At 33.8% G+C, this 25,521-nt stretch overlaps 2 protein-coding genes across 3 annotated transcripts in view; one reads left to right on the forward strand and one right to left on the reverse strand.

Moving 5' to 3' along the window:
- The first annotated feature begins 294 nt into the window (after nt 1–294).
- On the forward strand, nt 295–798 carry LOC120353198. The gene has a single exon (XM_039436009.1). The coding sequence runs from the start codon at nt 295–297 to the stop codon at nt 796–798; it is 504 nt and encodes a 167-aa protein (XP_039291943.1).
- A 5,575-nt stretch (nt 799–6,373) lies between these two features.
- LOC111047234 (protein Tob1-like) overlaps nt 6,374–25,521 on the reverse strand; it is a 44,470-nt gene continuing 25,322 nt past the window's right edge. The window contains exons 2-5 of one of the 2 annotated variants that reach the window (XM_039436793.1): nt 21,691–22,321; nt 19,874–20,209; nt 16,684–16,829; nt 6,374–13,155 (exon numbers count right to left, since the gene is read on the reverse strand). In XM_039436793.1, coding sequence (XP_039292727.1) covers nt 12,753–13,155; nt 16,684–16,829; nt 19,874–20,209; nt 21,691–22,020 — 1,215 coding nt within the window. In that variant the 5' untranslated portion in view covers nt 22,021–22,321 and the 3' untranslated portion in view covers nt 6,374–12,752. Of the gene's footprint in view, nt 13,156–16,683; nt 16,830–17,742; nt 18,079–19,873; nt 20,210–21,690; nt 22,322–25,521 lie in introns of both variants that reach the window. The other variant, XM_039436794.1, reaches the window with a different exon arrangement.

Below are 25,521 nucleotides of genomic sequence, written 5' to 3' on the forward strand. Positions count from 1 at the left end.
CACACACACACACACACACACACACACACACACACACACTGTCTTTCCCCTTTGGACTTACAGCGCATCGCAGCTACTGTCAAAGATCTGTTAACAACCGAAATAGCTAAACTTATTCAAACTGAACTTGCTCCTGTTAGGAAAGAAATATCCGAATTAATAGTGTCCGTGGACTTTCTGTCTAATGAATTTGATAGTTTCAAGAAGGATTTAACATCTCAGAAGAGTGAAATAGAATCTCTCAAACGTGAAATCGCTGAGGTAAAAAGTGAAAATACGTTAATTAAAAATGAAATGGCTGAACTTCAGCGGTATACACGTAAAGACAACTTGATTCTGTCTGGAGTTCCGGAATCGAAGAATGAATCTGTGTTCGAAGTGTTTGACCAAATATCTAATATTTTGGGGAGCTCGATGAAATCTAAGGACTGCTTGAGCATAGCTCATAGGATGCCTGGTAGGGTGCAGGGCGCAGTAAAACCCATCGTCTACAAGTTCATTAAGCGGCAGGACAAATTAGCATGGCTTAATGACTTTAAAAAAATGGCTAGTAAAGATAAATCTGGTCCGGGTATCTCGACCAGTGTTGTGAACAAAAAGCTGCCAGCTGGGCGTATTGTGGCTCACGACCACCTGCCACCTTTCTTCCTGGAGCTCTTCAAAAAGGCCAAACAACAAGCCTCCACCAAGGGATACAAATTTGTCTGGATCAGGGACGGCAAGATATTGTTAAGGAAGGTCGAGGGAGGACAAGTGCTACATATTCGAGACGAGAAGGACTTGAGCAAGATAACATAAACTTTAAGCATGAATATAACAACCATTACAGGACATAATTTTTTTAAATTCCATTCAATTTAATAATGAATACTCAATATAGTTTCAATGAAGTAATAGATTTGGAATGTTTTGATACGATAGAGAATGATGATATTATTAGTTTTGATTTTCGTTCTAGTATAGATGGTGAAATAACAGATACTGTTGATTTTTTAAATATTATACATATGAATATTAGAAGTATCAATAGGAATTTTGATGAGTTTGTTTATATTTTACAAAATTGTACAATAAAGTACGATATAATAATTCTAACGGAAACTTGGATGACAAAAGATAAGAATTTTGATTATAGCATAGATGGCTATACAGTTATTGATAAGCCAGGGCAACTGAATAATAGTAATGGATTATGTATTTTTGTGAAAGAATCGTTTGATGTTCATTATCTTAACTTTGAAAATTCGGCTGCAGATATTATTGCGATTAGATTAGTAGCTTTTAGTCACCCTATCACATTATTGGCAGTGTACAGATCTCCATCCTCAAACATAGAAACTTTTCTAAATGACTTAGATGTGAATATGTCTAATATTCATAAAAACGAAAATGTTCTTCTTATTGGAGACTTAAACATTGATATTTTAAGTAACAGTAATTTATCAACTGAATATAGCAGTCTTCTGCAAATGCATGGTCTGCAATCCCTGATAAATAAGCCTACTCGTATTTCAGGTCACACAAAAACATGTATAGATCATATATTCTGGAAAAATGTTCATTTTGGAGAGAGTTATGTACTGAGCTCTATACAAAAAACCTGCATAACGGACCATTTTTGTACAACTTTTCATTTGGGAAATCCAATCACAGTTTTAGAGAAGAGTGGAGAGATCTTTACTGAGAAAATTAACTACATGAAATTGATTGATAAGTTGAAGGGGGAAAGCTGGGAAACTGAAACTTGCTTCAATGAAATCAATGTGAATTTAGATGATAAAGTTGATAATTTTTACAGTAAACTAGTTAGCTACATAAAATCTTCCACTGATCAAATAAAAATTAAAAACAGGAATAGACCTCTAAAAAACTGGATCACTCCAGGACTTATTAGATCTATTAGGGAAAGAGACAAAATGCATAAAAAATTAAATAGTCAACCGTTCAATCAACAACTGCGGAATAAATACAAAACATACAGAAATACATTAAATAAACTTATAAAACAAACTAAATTCGATTATTATAGAAATAAAATATCGCTTTCCAAAGGTAATAGTAAGAAGACATGGGAATGTATTGAGGAAATTTTAGACAGAAAACGTGTGTATAAACCACCTGACATCGACCCGGAAACGCTGAATAAATATTTCTCTGAGGTAGGAAGAACTTATGCGGAGAGGATTGATACTGGGGATACATTGCAGTTGGTACATTCACAGAATTCACATTGTGATGCGACTAACACTCCAAATTCATTTTTTATGTACCCAACGAGCTCTGATGAGGTATTGCTTACTATTAAAGATTTAAAAACTAATTCTTCTCCTGGGGTGGATGGACTAGGAAATATATGCTTAAAAAATATATCAGAATACATAGCGAAGCCCTTGTCGATAATATTCAACAAATGTTTTGAATTAGGCCATTTTCCATCTCATTTCAAAATTGCAAAAATAATCCCTCTGTATAAATCAGGTGCCAAAAAAGCTCCTGAGAACTACCGTCCCATAAGTCTTATTAGTAACCTATCTAAAATATTCGAGAAAATAATTAAAGTACGAATTATAAAATATCTAGAAAAATATCAATTTATAGCTGGTAATCAGTACGGTTTCCAGGAGGGTAAATCCACTGAAGACGCTATGACTGAACTGGTTAGAATAGTGACCGATAATTTCCAGAATAATAAAAAAACATTGTCAGTGTATCTGGACTTGGCTAAGGCCTATGATACCATTCCACACAATACCCTTCTGAACAAATTAGAGAGAATAGGTTTCCGTGGACCAGTGTTGAAGCTATTTAAAAGCTATTTGAGTAAAAGAATCCAGACTCTTGGTTCTAGTAAAGTTACACTGTCAGAATATGGCCTTCCACAGGGGACAGTAATCTCGCCGATTTTATTTTTGATCTATATTAATGATCTTTTGAGGATCCAAATGAATGGTTGTCATGCAATCTCCTTTGCTGATGATACAGCCCTAATATTTACAGCATCTAACTGGCGAGAGGTCAGGAGTTTGGCAGAATCTGGTCTGGCCCAAGTTAAGATGTGGCTAGATCACCACACTCTAACTTTAAATATAAGAAAAAGTGTTTTCATGATTTTCTCACCATCTGAAAGGTCCATACCTGCAGACATATTTCGTAACGGAATAAAAATTCACTCAGACTGCTGCGCCTATCATTATAACCATAGTGAAGGCTTACAGGAGGGAGGTGGAGACTGTGCATGTCAATCATTAGAGAGAGTGAGAGAGACCAAGTACTTAGGTGTGATATTAGATTCTCAACTAAAATGGAATACGCACATAAATAAGACTTGTCAAAAATTGAAACATATTATCCACAAGTTTTACAGATTGAACGGTCTGGGAGACTTATCTATTTTGAGATTAATATATTTCGCTTATGCTCAGTCTGTATTTCAGTATGGGATTAGGGTTTGGGGTGGAGCATTGGACACACATTTCAACAAAATTTCCTTGATTCAGAGACATATAATAAAAGCTGCCCTTGGTCGACCCAGACGATACCCCACACATCTTATTTTTACAGAATTCCCAGTCTTAACAGTTAAACAACTTTATGTGAAAAATATTATACTTTATATAATTAAAAACAGAAACCTATTCACACCACAAATCAGAACTTATAATTTTCGAATGCAATCCAATTTCCAAATTAACAGAACTGACCTTACTGTATGCCGGAGACAATTCACATATATAAGCAATAGGTTGATCAATTTAATACCATCGAACCTAATTACAAGTAAGACAACAAAAACTAATATAAAAAAAATAGCAGACTGGATCAAATCAATAAACATAGCTCATTTTATACACATATGAAGTACTTTTAACAACTTTTTTTAAATAATTAGGTCCAAGTTCATTTCTTTTTTCTTTTTCACTTCAATAAATTTGTTAGTGTTGTATTTTGTTATTGAATTTAAATTTCCAAATAAAATTTTCATGAAAATTCAAAACAAATTTGAAAGTTCTACTCAGTTTCACTTTTTGTGTAGTTGAGAAGTTGATATTGTGGTAATTATTCATATTGAATGAAAAAGACTAAGAAATTGTCAAAAAACCACTGATTTATTGATAATTAGGAAGACCGGTTTCGGTTATTACACCATTGTCAATCTCTGATAAACTGGGTTATAATGGTGGATATCAGAGATTGACAATGGTGTAATAACCGAAACCGGTCTTTCTAAGTATCAATAAATCTGTGGATTTTTGACAATTTCTTAGTCTTCTTCATTCAATATGAATAATTACCACAATATCAACTTCTCAACTACACAAAAAGTGAGCTATTCTTATCTATTACATGAGCTAATAGACGATTGGCTCATCTATCAGCGTGGTTTCTGTGCTGTATGTATGTTTGGAATATTTATGAATCTATTTTTTCATTTATGTATATGGTAATCTATATTTATAGGTGATTTATCCATAAGTATATAGAATATATTTAGATCAGCTTATTCTTACATGCAATAAGCTGTCAAGATTCGTTATTAATTGTATAAGACAATGGCTATTGTCCATTGCATATATAAACCCAGCAGCCGACTTTTTCAATTATTGTGATTTGCTATTATAAAGTCACAATGTGGCTCTAGAATTTGTCTCTATTCTACGATTGTAATCATTGGTGGTTTGGAATACACTTAAAACTACGAGTCAATTGTAATCATAACTTTTGAACTCAATACAAGAGAACAGATATTGGATTTATGACTGATGCGTCATCCATAAATTAATGAATGATAGATTTATCCATAAATAGTATCAATTGAACTATTTTTATTGAATGAAAAAGACTAAGAAATTGTCAAAAAACCACAGATTTATTGATACTTTAGAAAGATAAACTCTGAGTTTATCAGAGATTGACAATGGTGTAATAATCGAAACCGGTCTTTCTAAGTATCAATAAATCTGTGGATTTTTGACAATTTCTTAGTCTTCTTCATTCAATATGAATAATTACCACAATATCAACTTCTCAACTACACAAAAAGTGAGCTATTCTTATCTATTACATGAGCTAATAGACGATTGGCTCATCTATCAGCGTGGTTTCTGTGCTGTATGTATGTTTGGAATATTTATGAATCTATTTTTTCATTTATGTATATGGTAATCTATATTTATAGGTGATTTATCCATAAGTATATAGAATATATTTAGATCAGCTTATTCTTACATGCAATAAGCTGTCAAGATTCGTTATTAATTGTATAAGACAATGGCTATTGTCCATTGCATATATAAACCCAGCAGCCGACTTTTTCAATTATTGTGATTTGCTATTATAAAGTCACAATGTGGCTCTAGAATTTGTCTCTATTCTACGATTGTAATCATTGGTGGTTTGGAATACACTTAAAACTACGAGTCAATTGTAATCATAACTTTTGAACTCAATACAAGAGAACAGATATTGGATTTATGACTGATGCGTCATCCATAAATTAATGAATGATAGATTTATCCATAAATAGTATCAATTGAACTATTGATTAATTGCATAAACTTAGACCAACTAGAATTATGGATCAGTTATAAACTATTTCAGTTAATCTGAAATATAAACTATTACTATTAAAAAATATAAACTATTTCAGTTAATCTGATTCATTATATTAAACTGATTGGGATCTAGAATGAAACTGTTTCAGTCCTGCTTGAGAAATTCCAATGAATTTCAACTCTGCTAGACAGGAAGTGAATAACACATTGTTTCTTATGGGAGTATTCACACACCGGTATACTGCAAATGTGTAAACACTCCCATTAGAGTCAAAGGTATTCTTTCTTTGTCTGATAGAGCACTACCTCCGTAAACGGAGATAGTGGATAGAGAGGGCATCCATTGAGAAGCAGGGATATATTGCAAAGTTGCATATTTTGTTACTATATTAAACCTTTAGAATGAAGTTGGGAAAAACAAATAAATCCAACACAATGTTTTATTTCAACATTTTTATTCTCAAAAAAAGGTATCAATGTGTCAAAGGATATCAAAGTGATAAAAAGATATTTTATTACAAAAATAATAAGACGAATAACAATACTACAATAACTGCAATTCTAAACATTAAAATAAAAATTATCATCGATATTTAAAAAAATCAACCAGAAAAATAGATATTATATTTGTTTTATGATACAAGGTTTCTTAATTCTTCCAAATATGGTACCATATTATAGTAGAATAATTTCTATATAACCTTAACTCGTTAAGGTAACTTGCATCACCGGTTGGTTTAATTGCTCTAACCTGGATTTTACTCCAGAAAACAATTAAATTCTTCCATTCCAAAAAACAACAAGCTTCTATAATATTTTTTAAGTGAAATAATTGGTTGTACTTGAAACTCATGCATGCCTTATGGGTCACTAATGTGTGGAGGTGGTTATATTTGAAAAAAAAGATCTAAATTTGTGTAAATATTTCATTAGTTTAAGCTTTTTTTTGAGAGGATCAAGCTATTTTCAATCGTACCCTAGAGTGGGTTCTTACAGATTTCAAGATCCTATAGCGGAATTTCAATTTGGAACTAAATAATTGAGAATTATTTTCTATTTTTGAAGTTTTTTGACCTACTGTGTAGGGTAGGAAGGATTTTTGATTCTACTGTATTTAGTTTTCAAATACATGCCACACGTAAGTGATAATTTTCGCTCGGGACTTGCAGTTATATAAAAGTGTATTTATAAGTAGATTTATTTACACGGTATTTTCGCTTATATAAAAAAATATAAAAATAATCTATCATACGAATCACGTTGTTACACATTTACAGAAAAATTAATTGAAAATATTTTTCCGTAACGCTTTCTTTTTCAATTATTTTTAATTATTATTAATATTATCATCTAACGATAAAATACTTTTTACATTATATATATTATGTAATATATATAACGCATCCCGGTCTGCGGCGCCTAATAATAGTTTTATCTATTTCAATAATTTTGGGCAACAAACTACTGAAAATGAGTGAAACTTTCTCTAATAATAAATATATTATGCAACTAACGAAATCTACTATTTCCATAATAACTCAATTTTCTACCAAAAACAACAAAAAACAATAATTGGTTCCACTCAAACATTATCGACAATAATTATTTATTAACACAAAAATCAACATAAAATAGAATCAACTTGAAATTAGAGTAATAATTATTTGCAACAATATATTATAAATTATAAAAAAATTCAACAAAGGAACACAACCATATGTTAAAGACAGTATTTTTGAGAAACAATTATCGTAATATTAACAACAATAATTAATGTATCACTATTAAAATTTTCCATTTATAATCAATACACAATAATTAATTTATATTAACCTCAATAATTGAACCACTATCGATCTACAGTTTATAATTTTTATTAATTCAATCACGTACAAAAATACTAAAGTACAAATATATTCTTTCATAATGAAATAAATTTTTCATTGTTTTATTTTTACACACAGACAATACTTGATATATTGTTTTGTAGTAGTAGTAGTAATAATATATTTGTATTTATACTTGACATGCAGTTTTAACATTGTGTACATTTATATTCGTTTAGTAAAAATATATAATATGTATCATTGTTATATTATGTGAAATATTTAAGAGTCTATGTATTTATAATATCATCAAAATCAGATAAATTACATCGATTATGACACTGGAGATAAAATTGTATTTAGAAAGTTGAAACTGTATTTTTGATGGCTGATTTGGTGTAGGTGGGGGTGGGGAATAGTGTATTTACGGGAAGGTAAATACATTTCCTGGGTGCTATTCCATAATCTGGTTGAGCTATTTCAAAATTGGGTGGGTATTTTTGATGGTAGTAGATTACCACTATAATAATAGGCTTGCATGTATTTTGTAACTGGTTTCTATTTATCTTTTATAAATGATGGGATATCTTGTGTGAATAATGTGTAAAGTAATGGGATAGATTAATAAATATGGGGAGTCAGAATTGAGCTAAAGTACCTACTATAAATTCTCAGTCACTTTCAAGAAAAATACTAAATAGTTAAAATAATTTGTCCACATGCGAAAAGAGAAACAAATTGACCTGTTAAAGTAGTTGGAATTGAATAAGATAGCATTCAATTGGAATATATATGAGATATTCTCAAATCAAATTTATATAAATACCGAAAAAGTATTCAAATGAGTTGTTAAACAAATAAATTTATACATTTTAACATTGTAGGCTTCCACAGAATCTTGTGTTAACTCTATTGCTGTAAGTTGGTTGTATTCTGGCATCTGATACATGTTTCTGAATAAATTAGATGGATAGATGGATAGAGCGATAGAAAATTTGAAAGTAAAATAGCTCAATTTACTGCTTTCTCTCCAATTACTGTGAATAATTTTGAAAAATGAATCAGATTTTAAATACGGTTATCAATTTGTACACTATATCACTATGAAGCACATCAAGATTGTTTTTCAATTGAATAAATACTGAATAATTTCAAATAGTTGAAAAGACATCCAGCCTCATACACCAATAATTGAATTTTCCTGTTTAAAAAATGTTTATGCAGCAACTAGTAAAGATATTACAGCCACGACAATAATAAAATATTGAAGTCGAATTACATTTCAATGACTAGTTTTAACAACTAATTGTACAATAGTAATTTGATTATAGTTTTCTATGTTATAGTGCAATAGTAAAACATTCAAATATAAAAATATAAAATGATAAAAAACAAATATATACCAATATTATACATATCAACGTATTTTGTATAATATTCCATATTAAATATTCAAACATTATTTTCTTTGTAATTTATACAATATATAACCGAATACTGTCAGAAATACAACAATTATTATTAATTTTCACAGACAAATGACGAGATATTAAGGATAAATGAAGAAAAGTTTTCAATGAAATTTGAAACCTATTAATTGAGGAAAATTCCAATAATTATTTGCTTATTACTGTATGATATATAATATAGTAGCCTAATATAGTTACATAGTATCATTTGAATAGTGAGAAGATGTTCTATAATATTGTGATGATAAATATTATTACAGTACCTACCTTTTCTCATTAAAACTAACAAATAATGTCATTAAAACTTTAAAGTTATAAGTGACAATATTTGATAGTTTTGTGGTACGTCTTTACTACACTATGAATACTACATAATATATTAAGCTACATCATTAATAAACTTTGAATATAATTTTTATGAAAAATTAGCTCTACGCATCTAATATTCGACTATTTAGAAAAAATGACTCTATATAAAAATTCGTACACCTTTAATGAGTATATATTAACGGTAATAATACATATATATTCAACAGGCTATGTAAGTGAGACCATATGCCATACATTCATTATACATTCATATTATAATAAATACAGTGAGTTGGAAAATTCGTACAATATATATTTTTGTTTTATTATCGATAATCTATAAATGTGAAAAATTTTTACTACACTTAAACAGAGATTATTTGATAAAATTTCTAAAAGAGCGATAATAGATTTATGCATAACCAGCACACATAATAACAATATAGTTAATATTAAAAACAATATTTTAATATTATACTATTAAAACAATCGATCTATAAGATCGCTAGCGATTAATGGGTTTTGGAATTAATCATTCATTATCATAGACCAGCTAGAATAATATTCAAGAGCAACAACCTAGGTGCAGCAGAAGTAAGAATTTGCTGAGCTTGAAAAATAATGCATAATTAGCAATAAATTTTTGGATTGAATAAGCTAGGTTAAGGTCATTTGATTTGGTGTAAGTATGCTAACTCATCAATTGTCTAGGAGTTGGGTGATTGGAGTGTTATTGACCCCAAAAATATTGGAGAGAAAATGGGAAGGGAAGAAGAGGAAAATTGAAAGAAAAACAAGAAGGAGAAAGAGGAAATCATAGAGATCGACCGTAAAGGAGGAAATACTATTGGAAGAGTTGTACTATTCAAGTTTATAAATGATCTAATTTTATAAATAAGGTAATAGCTGTGGTGTAAGGTGAGAGAGTGGTGTGGATTTTTAGACAGTAGACAGTAAATCCCAAATAATTAAGGGACAATATTTGATGAAATTGTTCAAGTGAGAATAACTTCTGCCCTTCCCTAGATTAAAATTCAAATTTTTGTAAAAATGTTGGGTGAATATATTATAATAATAATTATTGCTTATCAACAACGAACTGGATCACAGCACGTTATAAGAGGTATCTAAAAATTTGAAACAATTTACTAATAATATTCAAAAATATCTTGAATTATATTGATAACAATATTGATTTTGTCAATATTCTACATAATATTGTGGGACTTCGATTTCTAGCATTGTACACTCACAGTCTTGAAATCTCAAGAAGAGAGTTTTCAAAATGTTTTAAGTTTTTTATCTGTCAATCTTATTACGAGTATTTCAAAATTTATCGACCGACTTTGTTTACTTGTTGATGTTTCGAAATTTCAACTAACAGCTTTTTAGTAGACTTTTATTTATTGAGAAATTTATCAGTAGTTGTTTACTGTTTGTTGGATGTTTTTTTATTTCAAATTTGAACAGCCTAGATATTGTTAGCAAATGTGAGGTTCCACTTTTAGCTGAATATATTTCCACATTGATGAGTCACTAGTTCAGAATCTCTCGGGTCCTAACGACTGGCTTTGACTTCAAGCCAAAAAATAAATTGGAGCATAGCGCTTGCATTGAAACTATAACACACATATTATTTTTCTACAAGAGAAAACAAATATGAGAACTTTCTCCCAGTTTTTCGATAAAAAATACCGGTACCAGCTTGACTTTCAAAATTTACCTACAATGTTTTTCGCATTTTACTTCTAGATTTTGTCAGGACTTGTCTATTCTAGTGCATAGAAAATTGATCCTTCACTATTGGAATTTGTTCAGCTTGCCAAGTCAGGCCTAGCCGGGAAAATTGCCAATTTTTTTCCAAGTTTGCTAGGAACGTATGTCTTTGAATAACAGGTTGGCATTTGCGAAAACATATCTAATTACTTAGCATTGAGATGGTGTTTTAAATATAATTTGTTTTACAAGTAAAAATCTGCACTGTTATCAAAATACGCCTTGTAAGTCAGCTTGTTACAAAGCTACGGATGATCAGTATTTCATTCAAAATTCCTATAGTTTTTGACAATTCCACAAACTAGCTAGAAGTTTGAAGGAAATCTTTAAGATGCTAGTTTTCAAATCAGTATTGCTCACAATTTACGACGTTAAGCAATATAATAGTATTACTAATACTCAAATGATTCACTGTATACATTATCGATTTGAGGATAAGTTACAGAATTCAATTATAGCTGCAAACGATGAGTGATTAAGCTCTTGTATCTTGAGTCCAAAAACTGAAGTTTTTCAACTAAATTCTCAATACCTGTAGCTGCAGATTTCAGCTATTTGATTTTTCTCTATTTTAAAAACAGTCTGCAAGTGGAGTTTATTAAAGTTTGTTTAATATAAATATCTGTACGGTTCAAATGAACTACTAGTAGTAATTTTAATGTAAAATGGTTCACTTCTTTTAGGCCTGTTTTGTAGTAGGTACTGTTCTGGGTACTAAATAGGTATGTTTGATTATACCTTGTATACTTTATCTCACTTTAATCTAATTAACTTTGAGTACAGTTGTGATTAGAAAGGAGTAATCTTCTTATTAGAATTTTTTACAATAAATTTCTATTTTATTAATGTAATAAATTGGATAAATGTTATTTATCAAGCTGTATGCAAGCTAAAAGTTTGAGATCAGTGCTGAAAAATAATTCCATTAGTATCTATAACGAATCTAGTAGAAATTCTGTCATAAATTTGGAGATCTACTTGAATTCTATGATCTACAAAGCTTGATTTGCTCGGTAGATGATGAATTTTTATTAAATTGAAATTTTACAACACATTTTCTTGGAGTTGTAGAAAGCTGTCTATGCCATATTATCCTACATCAAGTTTAAGATTAGTTATTTTATAACAAAAGACCTATGTCTGAAAACTTCACATTTGAGAAGAAGTTAAAATTTTGGCTAAATTTTACCGGTTTCTGCTTAGTTTCAACGATCAATGCCCAAACGAGGTGCAAGTGGTAGTTGAGTATGTCCAGTCTAATATGAGAAATAAGGTTTCATTTCAACCAGCAACTCGAAAAAACGCATCATATCCTACTATTTGTTGGACTTTCATGACATTTTGATTGAATATGGAATTTCCTAATATTTGTAGGGCTTTGAAGACATTTTCTACAAATAGGAAATTTCCTGCTATTTGTAAGTTTCTGATGAATTTTTAATAAATGGGGAATTTCCTAATTTTTCTAGCGTTTTAGTGACATTTCTTATAAAAATGAAATTTTCTATTGTTTGTAGGACTCTAGTGACATTTTTCACGAATAGGAAATTTCCTACCATTTGTAAGATTTTGATGACATCTTCCACGAATAGAAAATTCACCACTATTTGTAGGGGTTTTATGACATTTTTTAGAAATAGGAAATTTCCTATTGTTTGTAGGGTTTTGATGAAATTTTTCACGAATAGGAATTTTTCTGATATCTGTAGGAGTATAGAGACATTTTTTATGAATAGTAAATTTGAGTTGCCGGCTGATAAGAAGCCCTCTATGAAGTAAATACCTCTATGGTCTCCGGCTATAACGAAAGTCCTCCAGCGTTAATTGGCTACTAGCAGATGCTGGAACTGAGAGGAGAGGCCGAAATCGACCAGCTGCTTATCAAGCGGCGCCTGGGGCGGCTGCTGCGAAGGGGCGCTCCCTGACTGAGGCCCCCCTGGCGTGCCCTGGGGCCCACCTGCGGCCATCTGTGCACCGGCCCCCTGGGTATAGTAGGGGGTGGTCTCAGGAGCGTAAGGGGGCGTGTAGGGGTGATGGGGCGCGCCCCAGTTGTGGTGCGGGTAGTGGTAGTAGTAATCGGATGCTGAATGGTTGGCGCCCGAGGCGGGGGACAGAGATCGGATCGGGGAGTTGACGCCCCCTGCAGCGGGGCCCCCGTGGTGAAGACCGGCTTGTTGCAGGGCGCGCTGCTTGATGTAGTTGGAGAACTCGGTCGGGGACATCCTGTAAAATTGAAAAAAAATATGAGAAATTTGAAAAAAATATTAAATTTTGCAAAATTCAAAAAATGTGCAAATTAGAATATTTCTGTTCAACCACAGTATTGAATCAAATTTGTTTTACATTGTTGCATTATTCATTGTTGACCTCTTGCAAAATTGATACAGTATAAAATTAGTAATAATGTGAAATTGTAACAGTTTTGTTGAATCACGACACATTCAAATTTAAATAATTATAGTGGTGCTCCCAACTATGAAATGACTGTCTGAGTTTGAGCTTGATCCGCTGCTGTGATTTGAATCATAATGTGAATCTAATTTGATTGATTTGAATAGATAGTTTGATTGAATTTGATTCTATTGAGCACTCAATCATTCAATATTTCTTTCTTAACCAACAAGTGAAAACAGCTTCAATTTGATTCTATTGAGCACTCAATCATTCAATATTTCTTTCTAGATCAACAAGTGGAAACATCTTCAAATACCACCGATCTCAGTTGCTAGAACATCATCGATAAGATTAAAACCGATTGAGAAAGCAAAGGTAACAAGTCATTTTCAATCTTCAACTATACTCTTGTGACTATAACTCGATTATAACTTACTATGGTAACTTACAAGATAAAGTTGAATTATAAGTTACTACTGCGTAGATTGTAACACTAATAAGGGGCATCTTAACTTATTTTTATATTATGTTGAAGAAATAATTGTCTAGAGATAACATAGTTACTACATTGTTTTTCTCTGGAAGAGAATCAAGAGACACTAGAGAGCTTATGTTTTATAAAGAATGAATAAGAATAGAAGATCGAAAATAAATATAGATAATCATGGAGTGAGTAAAACAGTGTTTGTTTCACATCATCATCATCATCATCATCATCATCATCATCATCATCATCATCATCATCATCGTCATCACACGAGCCCTCACACCTCATATGAGTGTCTCTTGCATCTCTAAAATGGCGATACTCAAAAATAGACACAGCTACTCTTCATCTTCACACAGCTCAGGCTATTTTTGCCTCACTCACTCTGAGTGAGTGAGTGAGAGAGCGAGCGAGAGAGTTGATGAGTCACAAGTGAGGCACTCGTGAGTGGTGAGGGGTGGAGAGTGCCTCAATGTTACTTTGGTGAGTACGTACGCATTTACTATCTCGAAATCTTCAATGCAGCAATTATAAATAAAGTGTTGGCGAGCTCGAAAAGTGAAGATGACAATATATTAAGACTGGTGATAGCCATCACGAGCTACCTGACTAATAAACCGTGCGTGTTTCAGACGTCTAGTGTTAGTCATCAAGGCGATAAAATCTATTAAGAGATCACAAATAGAATACCTTAGTGTGAGAAATACTAGGAGATTAGAAATCAGTGTCAGAAAAATGGTATCTTCTTATGGAAATATATAAAGAGATCACAAATGAAATAACGTACAAATAACGTAAAGCAGTAGCCTGGTAAGAGATTAGAAATCAGTGTCAGAAGAAAGAAATCCCTATGAAAATCTATAAAAAAAATCACAAATTAAATAACGTGCAAATAACGTAAAGCACTAGCCTAGTAGGAGATTAAAAAACAGTGTCAGAAGGATGGAATCCTCATAAAAATCTATAAAGAGATCACAAATAGAATATCGTGTGAGAAGCGGTAGGAGATTGGAAATCAGTGTCAGAAGAATGGAATCCCTATGAAAATCTATAAAATATTACAAATTAAATAGCGTACAAATAACGTAAAGTACTAGCCTAGTAGGAGATTAAAAAACAGTGTCAGAAGGATGGAATCCTCTTAAAAAACTATAAAGAGATCACAAATAGAATATCGTGTAAGAACAGATAAGATATTAAAAATCAGTGTGAGAAGAAAGAAATCCCTATGAGAATCTATTAAAAAATCACAAATTAAATAACGTACACATAACGTAGAGCAGTAGCCTAGTAAAAGATTAGAAATAAGTGTCAGAAAAATAGAATCCTCATAAAAATCTATAAAGAGATCACAAATAGAATATCGCGTGAGAAGTGGTAGGAGATTAAAAATCAGTGTCAGAAGAAAGAAATCCCTAAGAAAATCTATCAAAAAATCACAAATTAAATAACGTGCAATTAACGTAAAGCAGTGGCCTAGTAGGAGATTAAAAATCAGTGTCAGAAGGATGGAATCCTCATAAAAAACTATAAAGAGATCACAAATAGAATATCGCGTGAGAAGTGGTAAGAGATTAAAAATCAGTGTCAAAAGAAAGAAATCCCTATGAAAATCTATAAAAAATTACAAATTAAATAACGTGCAAATAACGTAAAGCAGTAGCCTAGTAAGAGATTGGAAATTCGTGTCAGGAGAATAGAATGGAATCCTTATAGATCATACTGAATGGATCACTGTAGATATGAGAGGTGGATTGGATCAATAGATTCTGATTGGATTGGTTCAACTGAGCCAACTGTGCCAATAAATCCAATTGTGTTCTTGTATTTGCTTTGGTTATTGAGACATTTCATTGAACGTGTTAAAACTTTGATGCTCCAAGTTGTGAGTGCGCGATTTTGATTATTTGAGACGTAATAATCGGTATTTTCAATCGAAGATAATTCAATTTTGAAGGGGAATGTTTAGTGACTCAGTAGTATCATAGATAAGCAATAGCGTAAGTAGATATCCCATAGTATAGGGCGTTTATGTCGCAACTTTCACTGTTATCTCAAGCCGATTATTATCGATTACTGACGGTTTTTACTGTTTTGTTGGGATGAGAATGTATGAACGGCACAGTATGAGAGACTACCAGCAACACACAGATTCACGGGAAAGAACTACGTGGACTATCAGCTTGAGATAACAGTAAAAGTTGCGACATAAACGCCCTATACCATGGGATATCTACTTATGCTATTGTTTCTCTATGGTGAAACACACTTAATATTTATTTATTTATTTTTACATTTAAGAATACACACACATCAAATACATGATTAGAAAAGGATCAACAGGCCTAGCCAAAAAATGCTCCCTTTCAGAATTTTGATAGTAGTAAGCCAATGTCTAAAAGGTAGGTTATGTAATCTGAGTTTATAATGAAAACACTGAGTTGTTGTCAAAAATATCACTTATTTATTGTAAAAATTACAACATGTTTCAACTCTAATGGTGTGATTTTCAGTGTGAGAAATTCAGAACTCTGAAATAAGTTATGAATTTCTCACACTGATGACGACACCATTGGTGTTAAAACATGTTTGTGATTTTTACAATAAATAAGTGATATTTTTGACAAAATCCCAGTGTTTTCATTATGAATAGATATTACAACATCTCACCACCAACAGTATCTGATCTGAGTTTATGTTTTAATCATTTTTGGTGGTAGCATAGATCTTGGTAAATTCTAGCTGATATACTAATGTGAGGAGCTTCAAGATATCCATTTCTTTTGCTTCAAACGACAACTTTTCACTTATTTTCTTCGTTATTAGTGTGAGTAATTTTTTAATATAAACCTGTTGAATTGAATATTTACCTGTTGGCGCGTTTGGAGTTAGTCTTGAGCTTGGTACTGCCGAACTTTGTCTGAGCAAAGGTGGCTGTAGTAAATGTAAGGGGGGCTGCTCCCCCACCCACGCCTCTCGACACGGGGGAGTGCTGCTGTGGGCCCCCAACAAATGCCTGTTCAAACAAATAGATACACATTCATGAAAAAAAGTTGCCTACAAACAAACACACAGAACAAAGTAACTACTTGTTGACCAAACGAAGTGAGATCTAAAATTCAAATCGACGGTTTTTGCATTTCTCTTTATGTTTATATGTTTCGCATTTACGGCGAAACGCGATAATAGATTTTCATGACGTTTGACAGGTATATTCCTTTTTAAATTGCGCGTCGACGTATATACATGGTTTTTGGAAATTTTGCATTTCAAGGATAATATAAAAGGAAAAAGGAGCCTCCTTCATACGCCAATATTAGTGTAAAAATCAGACTATAGAATCATTCATCATAAATCAGCTGTCTATTGGACTATAATACTACCCGTTCAAAAACATCAAACATCTTGAAAATGTATCTTCTCATCAACGTTAGTAGACAGTTGCAGCCAGACCTGATAACAGTGCTCACACTCACATTCCGGGACGACACGTCACGGTACGATAGGACAGAAAGATCTGTGTTTATTTAGGATTTTTTCTAGACATTTTAAATTGATAAATTATTTATTAATTTTTGAGAAAACATAACAACAGGTCAATGTAACTAACTGAGCGTGAGGTCTACTGTTCACAGAACTACTAGTATGAACATCCAATTATATGAACACATGTAATGTTGTAGAAAAGGACCAGTTGTCGTCATGGAGTTATAACATTGTCCTGTTTTTATGTTTGAATAGGCACAACTCAGTCATTTTTCAAGATATCAATCTGAATTTTTTTAAATTGTTCTTTATAGTCTCCTTTATTGAGGAAAAATGATATCTCAAATTTGATTTTTTGAGAAAATTGGTCCCTATTTGTTTTCTACATCACAGCAATTATAAATGATAATTTCTACGGAATTGTTTATCAACTATCTAATCACCTGATTAGGAGCAGGACTGGGCGGCGTGCGGGTCGGTTGCGGCGAAGGGGCGCCACTGCCAGCCGTCGATCCAAGCGCCGACGACAGAGCACCGACAACGCCGGACGACAAACCGGACGTGTCGTCGGTGGTCGGACAGTTGTCGATGGGCCGGAAGCACTGCGCTTCCGGGTTGAAGGTCTTCTGGTCATTTCCGGCAGAGTCGTCACCGACCAGCGACGCAAGACACGCCGACACGTCTGCGGAGGTTATGCCGTGATGCGCGTGCGCGTGCGTGTTGTGGTGTGAGTGGTGGAGATGGTGGTAGAGGGAGGTGTCGCTCTCGCTGAACAGTACCTGTGGGAACAGAGGGGGTTAGTGGTTGGGAACACACCTAAGAACTAAGTAATAATTATGTTATAATACAATACACCATAATAGTAATGATAATGTATCTATTCCATTAAACTTATTTATGAAATTCAGAACCGAAATTCATATTTCATCCTCTTCAAAGCAGGGAATTGAATCTGTATAGTTGATTTATTAAAATAACTTCCGACTTGGAGGGATATGCAGAGCAGCAAGATGGAGAACCAGCCCAGGCAATTAGATTGATAGTCAGGCTAGCTTCACACGCTTTCGGTTTCATTCGGTTCGGTACGTTTTCGGTTCGGTTCGGTTCGTTACCGAAAACGAATGAGGCTTTCATACATGTCAGGTTTTAATTCGTACGGTTCCAATTAGGTATTTTCTTCTCAAACACAGCTGTGTCTGGATTTTCACAGTTCATGCTTGTATATTTAAATATAACAGCCTCTGTTAAATTGTGATATGTTATTTCTTGAACAAAAAAATTTAAAATTAATTAAAAATTGTGAATTATTTGAATAGTTTCTTTTTAATTTTGTTAATTTTTGATGTTCAGAGAGATGATTTTTTTGAATTGAAAATTTGTTCTTGTTTTGACACATGGTATATAAACTTCATCTCTTCTCTCCATTGATGAAATCATGTGATACTCGTGGAAAAAAATAATAAAAGAATAAAAATTCTCCCTGAGTTTTAATTTATATCTTTCATATTTTTTTAGCAAACTATTCATTGAGAAAGAAATGTTCCTGTGAACTAACAGAAATGAATTGACCATATGATTTTGACTTGGAAAATTTTGAAACAGATAATCACGATATCAGTTTAAAATAAAAACAAAAAAGGCAAGCGTGTGTAGAAGACTTTGTTTTTTCCCGTTTCCCTAGCAACGAATTCGAATATGATGAAACCTATTCGTGTCGAGGGGGCGTTCGGTGCTATGCGGTTGCTATTCGGTACCGAATTCAAACCGAATCATCGTTTCACACTTATCGGAATTTGCCGAAAACGAATCGAAAACGAAACGAACCGAAAGTGTGTGAAAGTAGCGTCTCGCCAGCAACGAATTGAAACCTGATGGAATTTATTAGTGTCAAGTGGGCGTTCGGTTCTATGCGGTTTCTATTCGGTACCGAATTCAAACCGAATTACCGTTTCACACTTATCGGAATTTGCCGAAAACGAATCGAAAACGAAACGAACCGAATGAATGTGAAACTAGCCTTATTGAAAGAAACGCGGTTGCCAAGTCGGCAATCTGGCTCAGTCGATGAAGTGTTTCAAGAGAGGAAAGTAGGTATGCGTATCATGAGGTGTTGATCACTCACTTAAGATTACAGGACGTCTTCCGCTCCAGCACGGCAACATTGCCGACGTACCCCTACTTTCCTCTGCTCCGCATGTCCCTCCAAATCGATTGAAAAGTCGACTTTTTCGTCGTTTATATGAACATCCGATTATATGAACACATGTAATGTTGTAGAAAAGGGATCAGTTGTCATTATGGAGTTATAACATTGCCCTGTTTGTATGTTTGAATAGGCATAACTCAGTCATTTTTCAACATATCAATCTAATTATTTTTTAAATTGTTCTTGATAGTCTCCTTTATTGAGGAAAAATGATATCTCAAATTTGATCTTTTGAGAAAATTGGTCCCTATTTGTTTTCCACATCACTAACAATTAGTTGATAAACAATTCCGTAGAAATGATAATTTATAATTACTGTAATTATAAATTATCATTTCTACGGAATTGTTTATCAACTATCTAATCACCTGATTAGGAGCAGGACTGGGCGGCGTACGGGTCGGTTGCGGCGAGGGAGCTCCACTGCCAGCCGTCGATCCAAGCGCCGACGACAGTGCACCGACAACGCCGGACGACAAACCGGACGTGTCGTCGGTGGTCGGACAGTTGTCGATGGGCCGGAAGCACTGCGCTTCCGGGTTAAAGGTCTTCTGGTCATTTCCGGCAGAGTCGTCACCGACAAGCGACGCAAGACACGCCGACACGTCTGCGGAGGTTATGCCGTGATGCGCGTGCGCGTGCGCGTTGTGGTGTGAGTGGTGGAGATGGTGGTAGAGGGAGGTGTCGCTCTCGCTGAACAGTACCTGTGGGAACAGAGGGGGTTAGTGGTTGGGAACACACCTAGGAACTAAGTAATAATTATGTAATAATACATTACATTACAATACACCATAATAGTAATGATAATGTACCTATTCCATAAAACTTATTTATGAAATTCAGAACCGAAATTCATAATTCATCCTCTACAAAGCAGGGAATTGAATCTGTATAGTTGATTTATTAAAAGAACTTCCGACTTGGAGGGATATGCAGAGCAGCAAGATGGAGAACCAGCTCAGGCAATTAGATTGATAGAGTCATTGAAAGAAACGCGGTTGCCAAGTCGGCAATCTGGCTCAGTCGATGAAGTGTTTCAAGAGAGGAAAGTAGGTATGCGTATCATGAGGTGTTGATCACTCACTTAAGATTACAGGACGTCTTCCGCTCCAGCACGGCAACATTGCCGACGTACCCCTACTTACCTCTGCTCCACATGTCCCTCCAAGTCGGAAAACTTTTAATATTCAACTATTAATGATTAGTAAGATTCACTTGAAACACAGCTTTCCTTATGAATAGCTTTCCATTATACCTTTCAATGAATAGATTAGGAAAATTATACCCTAATATCAGAATCAGTGGTCGTAGGAATCAGTAATTGGAATCCTATTCCTATATACCAGAATCAGTGAATCAGTGTCCGGTACAGTGAAGATATAATTCCCATGTGTTGGGACCAGTCCCACTCAGCCTGGCGGAACCAGTATGAATAGTCTCATTTGAACTTATGGAAGTTTTATTTCAACTGTACGGAACATTTTCACTGATACTGACTGATATGTGGGAATCCATCTTAACAAGGCCGAAACTTTAGGAGGTTAATAGTTAATAATATAGGTGAAAATTATTTGAATGCATTATTAGAAGTTTGAATGACATAGAAACAGTAAGGCCTACTAAGTACACAATACACAATTATTGGAAGAGTAAAACCTATCGTCATGAACTGGACTCTAAAATACTATCTTCATGGATAAAACTAGAATCGTCATAGAAATATTTACTGTAGTCTATTATGTTCCAGGCAAATCCATCATTCCAGAACAAATTAATGTTATCATATCTTCAAACTATACTTATATATAGTACTATACTTCTACAGTACTATAAGTACTGTGATGCATATTATGCATCACATTTATTATGTAGAAGGATTTTCAAATAGAATCTAAATAGGATCTTGATTTTTTATTTCAAATAGATATGGAAAAAAGTGGTATGCTAGATTCAACAGGGATTGTAAATTGTCCAGTGATATTTCCATCTCTAATTGTATCAAATGAATAAATTTGAGGGCTCCTTCGTTGTCTGATTCGATTCGTTGTCTGAGGATCTCTCCTGCTAACACTGTTATTCTATTTGATTTAACATTGTATTTGATCTATATATTTGAGTATAAATAGCTCTATTTTGCGACTACTTTGAGGGTATTCTGAGTTTTTTATTGTTGAGGGTTTCTCACCTTGACGGCCCCCTTCTCGCCAATCCTATAGCTGACCTCACCAGGGTCAACCCACACAGCCAGCTCGGAAGGAAGGTTCTCGAGGATATCCTGAACAGGGACCCCGCTCTCCTTGGCCGCTCTCTCGAGCACCGCATCCACCGGGTCACCCGTCTTCAGGCACCTGAACGCCGAGCCCTTGAAGGGTTTGTCGGGGTACCAGTGCCCCACGAACTTCTCCTTCAGCGCTTTCTCCAGTTCCTCCCCGAAGATGTTCACGCGTCTCCGTGGCAGCTTGTTGTACAAATAGCTGATGACAAAATTCAGCGCCACCTGTACTTCTAGATGCATTTTGACGTGGTTTGACGTTGGCACACTTTGACCTCAGCACACTTCACCGACAATCATAGAGACCGCAACAGATACCGTTCCGATTTGACGGCGGGTGATGATCGTTTTTCTGTCGTCCTTTCCACTGACTTAGCCGTTGTTACGTTTAGAGTTTGCACACTTTGTCGACGTCACACTTTGATGTTGTCACACTTTGAAGTTTTCTGCTGGTCACACTCCGACGTTGTCTTTCAGTTGTAGGTTTGCAGCTTAGTCCTGTTCAGTTCTGTTTGGACGAGAGTGGTTGAGTTTTGGTGGTAATCTGCAACAGAAAGAAAACGTGGATTCTAGAAAAAGTGTTTCATAGTGATTCGAAATAAATTTAGAGCATAATGAGCAAAATAAACTCTTGATATTTTGTAAAATCCCCTCTACACACAGATGGATAGTCTTGTTGGGGGATTAAAAAAAGCTATCTACACATACTATCTCTACACACAAATGGTCTTGTAAGGGGATAGTCTTAGTAAATGACTAAGGGGATGGTCTTGTAGATCGTAGTGATTCTTAATTTTCCATTAACACCTAATAATGCGTAATTCTTCATGAATTATGAAACTGATAGTCTTGTAAAAAAAAGCTATCTACACAATATTTATCTCTACACCCAGATGCAGGGTCTTGTAAGGGGAATCCAAAACAATAGAATTTTGTTCTTTCTGTCTCACAATTACGTTTTTGAAGAGAATAAATTTATATTTAAAAATAGCTAGAAAGTGACAAAATATCTCATTCTTTGAGAAATCGAGATACTAGTTTCTGTTGTTACTTGTTACACTGTTGCCGGGTTTCTAGTGAACGACGTCTTCAGTTGGCTCTTGTTGATTGTAGTTATTATGATTTAACTACTAATGTGTAATAATGCGTAATTCTTCATGAATTATAAAACTGATCTCTTTGTATTTAACCTCGAAAATTGCAGGAAAACTCTAAAAATTTCCCAGTAGGTACTAGGTTTTTATCGAGAATCGCCTATGCTTATGCATATTGCCTTACGAGGTTTCTCACTATAGTATTCAATAAAACTCTAAGTAGGCCTACTCATGAAGATTAACAGATCCTTTACATACTAGAAAATTATTTTATGCACTAAAGACATTCTATGTGGGAGTATTTTGAAAAATAACAGGAACATTCTCGAAAAACACGAGTACTAGAGGTGTTTATCATGATGTACTAGAGACATTTCATGTAAGAGTATTTTTCAAAAGCATCAGGGAAATTCTCGAAAAACATGAATACTGGGGGTGTTTCTAATGTACTAGAGTCATTCTGGGAAACTATTTTCAAAAACAACAGGAAAATTCTCGAAAAACACGAGTACTAGGGCTGTTTATCATGTACTAGAGACATTTCCTGTGAGAATTTTTCAAAAACAACCGGAAAATTCTCGAAAAACCCGAGAGGTGTTTATTAAGATATCGTCTTTGCTACGGAGTGTCATCATCTTTACTAGCAGAGTTATGCAAGGGCAGAGGCTCAGTTTATGACCGAGAAAAGCCATATAAGACTTTATAGGGCTTCAAAGTGCTTGTTAACCAAGTATAGTGGGATTCACCCCAATCTGTCAGCGTTGGTTATATGGGAAGCATCAATGTTAAAGATGAGGAATGCTGACACTGTAGGCTTCGCTAGCAAAATGCATGTCACATCACATTTTTACGCCGCTGTTTCAATTTGTTGTTCAAGTATTATTGATTTTTTTATTGCTGATTATTTTTGACATCAATTTCACCGGCGCATAAAGCAGAGACAATGTGTGCCGACAGATTGGTGACAAGTGGTTGTAATTGAAAAGCTAGTGTTCAATAAATTTATATTTTTATTGCGACACTAAAACTCAATAAGACACTTCACAAGACTTTAAATAAGACACAATAGTTTTGAGTTTATTGAGTTATGAACGGCAAGCATAGGAAAAGTACAGTGGAGTTTTTGTTTTTTGAGAGTATGGCAGGAGGAAAAATATATAAGATATATTGATTGATTGATTCTTTATTGCTTCTTTATCACAAATGGCAATGTATTGCAAGGTCTTGCAAGAATATAATGAAGTGAAGATAGAGATAGTATGAAGAGATTGATTAGTTGAAGAAATTTGAAGTTGTGATGATTGAATTTCCTGTCCTATAAGTGGGTTTGAATTAGATTCGTTAGGCCAATTTCCGTGTAGTCATATTGTACTCATAAAATCCGTTTCTCCTTCCAATTCAAGTTATCATGTCTGTATTCATGAGTAAAATAATGTAAATGAATTGAAATTCAAATCAATAATTTGAATTTGAATCATTCTATTGAATTGTGTTAATTTATGCTAAAAAATAATAATAATATCGTGTGACCTGGCTGGCTCAGGTCTGGTGTCAGAGTTTTCAGGTCGCAACTGATCAATTTCAGGGCCTCTGACATGACCTAACGACCGCTTTAGAGTATTTTTCAAAAACAACAGGAAAATTCTCAAAAAACACGAGTACTAGGGCTGTTTATCATGTACTAGAGTCATTCCGTGAGAGTATTTTTCAAAAACAACCGGAAAATTCTCGAAAAACACGAGTACTAGGGCTGTTTATCATGTACTAGAGTCATTCCGTGAGAGTATTTTTCAAAAACAACCGGAAAATTCTCAAAAAACACGAGTACTAGGGCTGTTTATCATGTACTAGAGACATTCTGGGAGAGTATTTTAGAAAACAACAGGAAAATTCTCGAAAAACACTAGTACTAGAGGTGTTTATCATGTACTAGAGACATTTCATGTAAGAGTATTTTCAAAAACAACAGGAAAATTCTCGAAAAACACGAGTACTAGAGGTGTTTATCATGTACTAGAGACATTTCATGTAAGAGTATTTTCAAAAACAACAGGAAAATTCTCGAAAAACATGAATACTGGGGGTGTTTCTAATGTACTAGAGTCATTCTGGGAAACTATTTTCAAAAACAACAGGAAAATTCTCGAAAAACACGAGTACTAGGGCTGTTTATCATGTACTAGAGTCATTCTGTGAGAATATTTTCAAAAACAACCGGAAAATTCTTGAAAAACCCGAGAGGTGTTTATTAAGATATCGTCTTTGCTACGGAGTGTCATCATCTTTACTAGCAGAGTTATGCAAGGGCAGAGGCTCAGTTTATGACCGAGAAAAGCCATATAAGACTTTATAGGGCTTCAAAGTGCTTGTTAACCAAGAATAGTGGGATTCACCCCAATCTGTCAGCGTTGGTTATATGGAAAGCATCAATGTTAAAGATGAGGAATGCTGACACTGTAGGCTTCGCTAGCAAAATGCATGTCACATCACATTTTTACGCCGCTGTTTCAATTTGTTGTTCAAGTATTATTGATTTTTTTATTGCTGATTATTTTTGACATCAATTTCACCGGCGCATAAAGCAGAGACAATGTGTGCCGACAGATTGGTGACAAGTGGTTGCAATTGAAAAGCTAGTGTTCAATAAATT

This window comes from Nilaparvata lugens, chromosome 10 (assembly GCF_014356525.2).
Source record: "Nilaparvata lugens isolate BPH chromosome 10, ASM1435652v1, whole genome shotgun sequence".
NCBI lineage: Eukaryota > Metazoa > Arthropoda > Insecta > Hemiptera > Delphacidae > Nilaparvata > Nilaparvata lugens.

What these genes read in the sequence shown, in the direction of transcription:
- LOC120353198 (XM_039436009.1), top strand. Translation starts at nt 295, where the DNA reads ATGGCTGAACTTCAGCGGTATACACGTAAAGACAACTTGATTCTGTCT.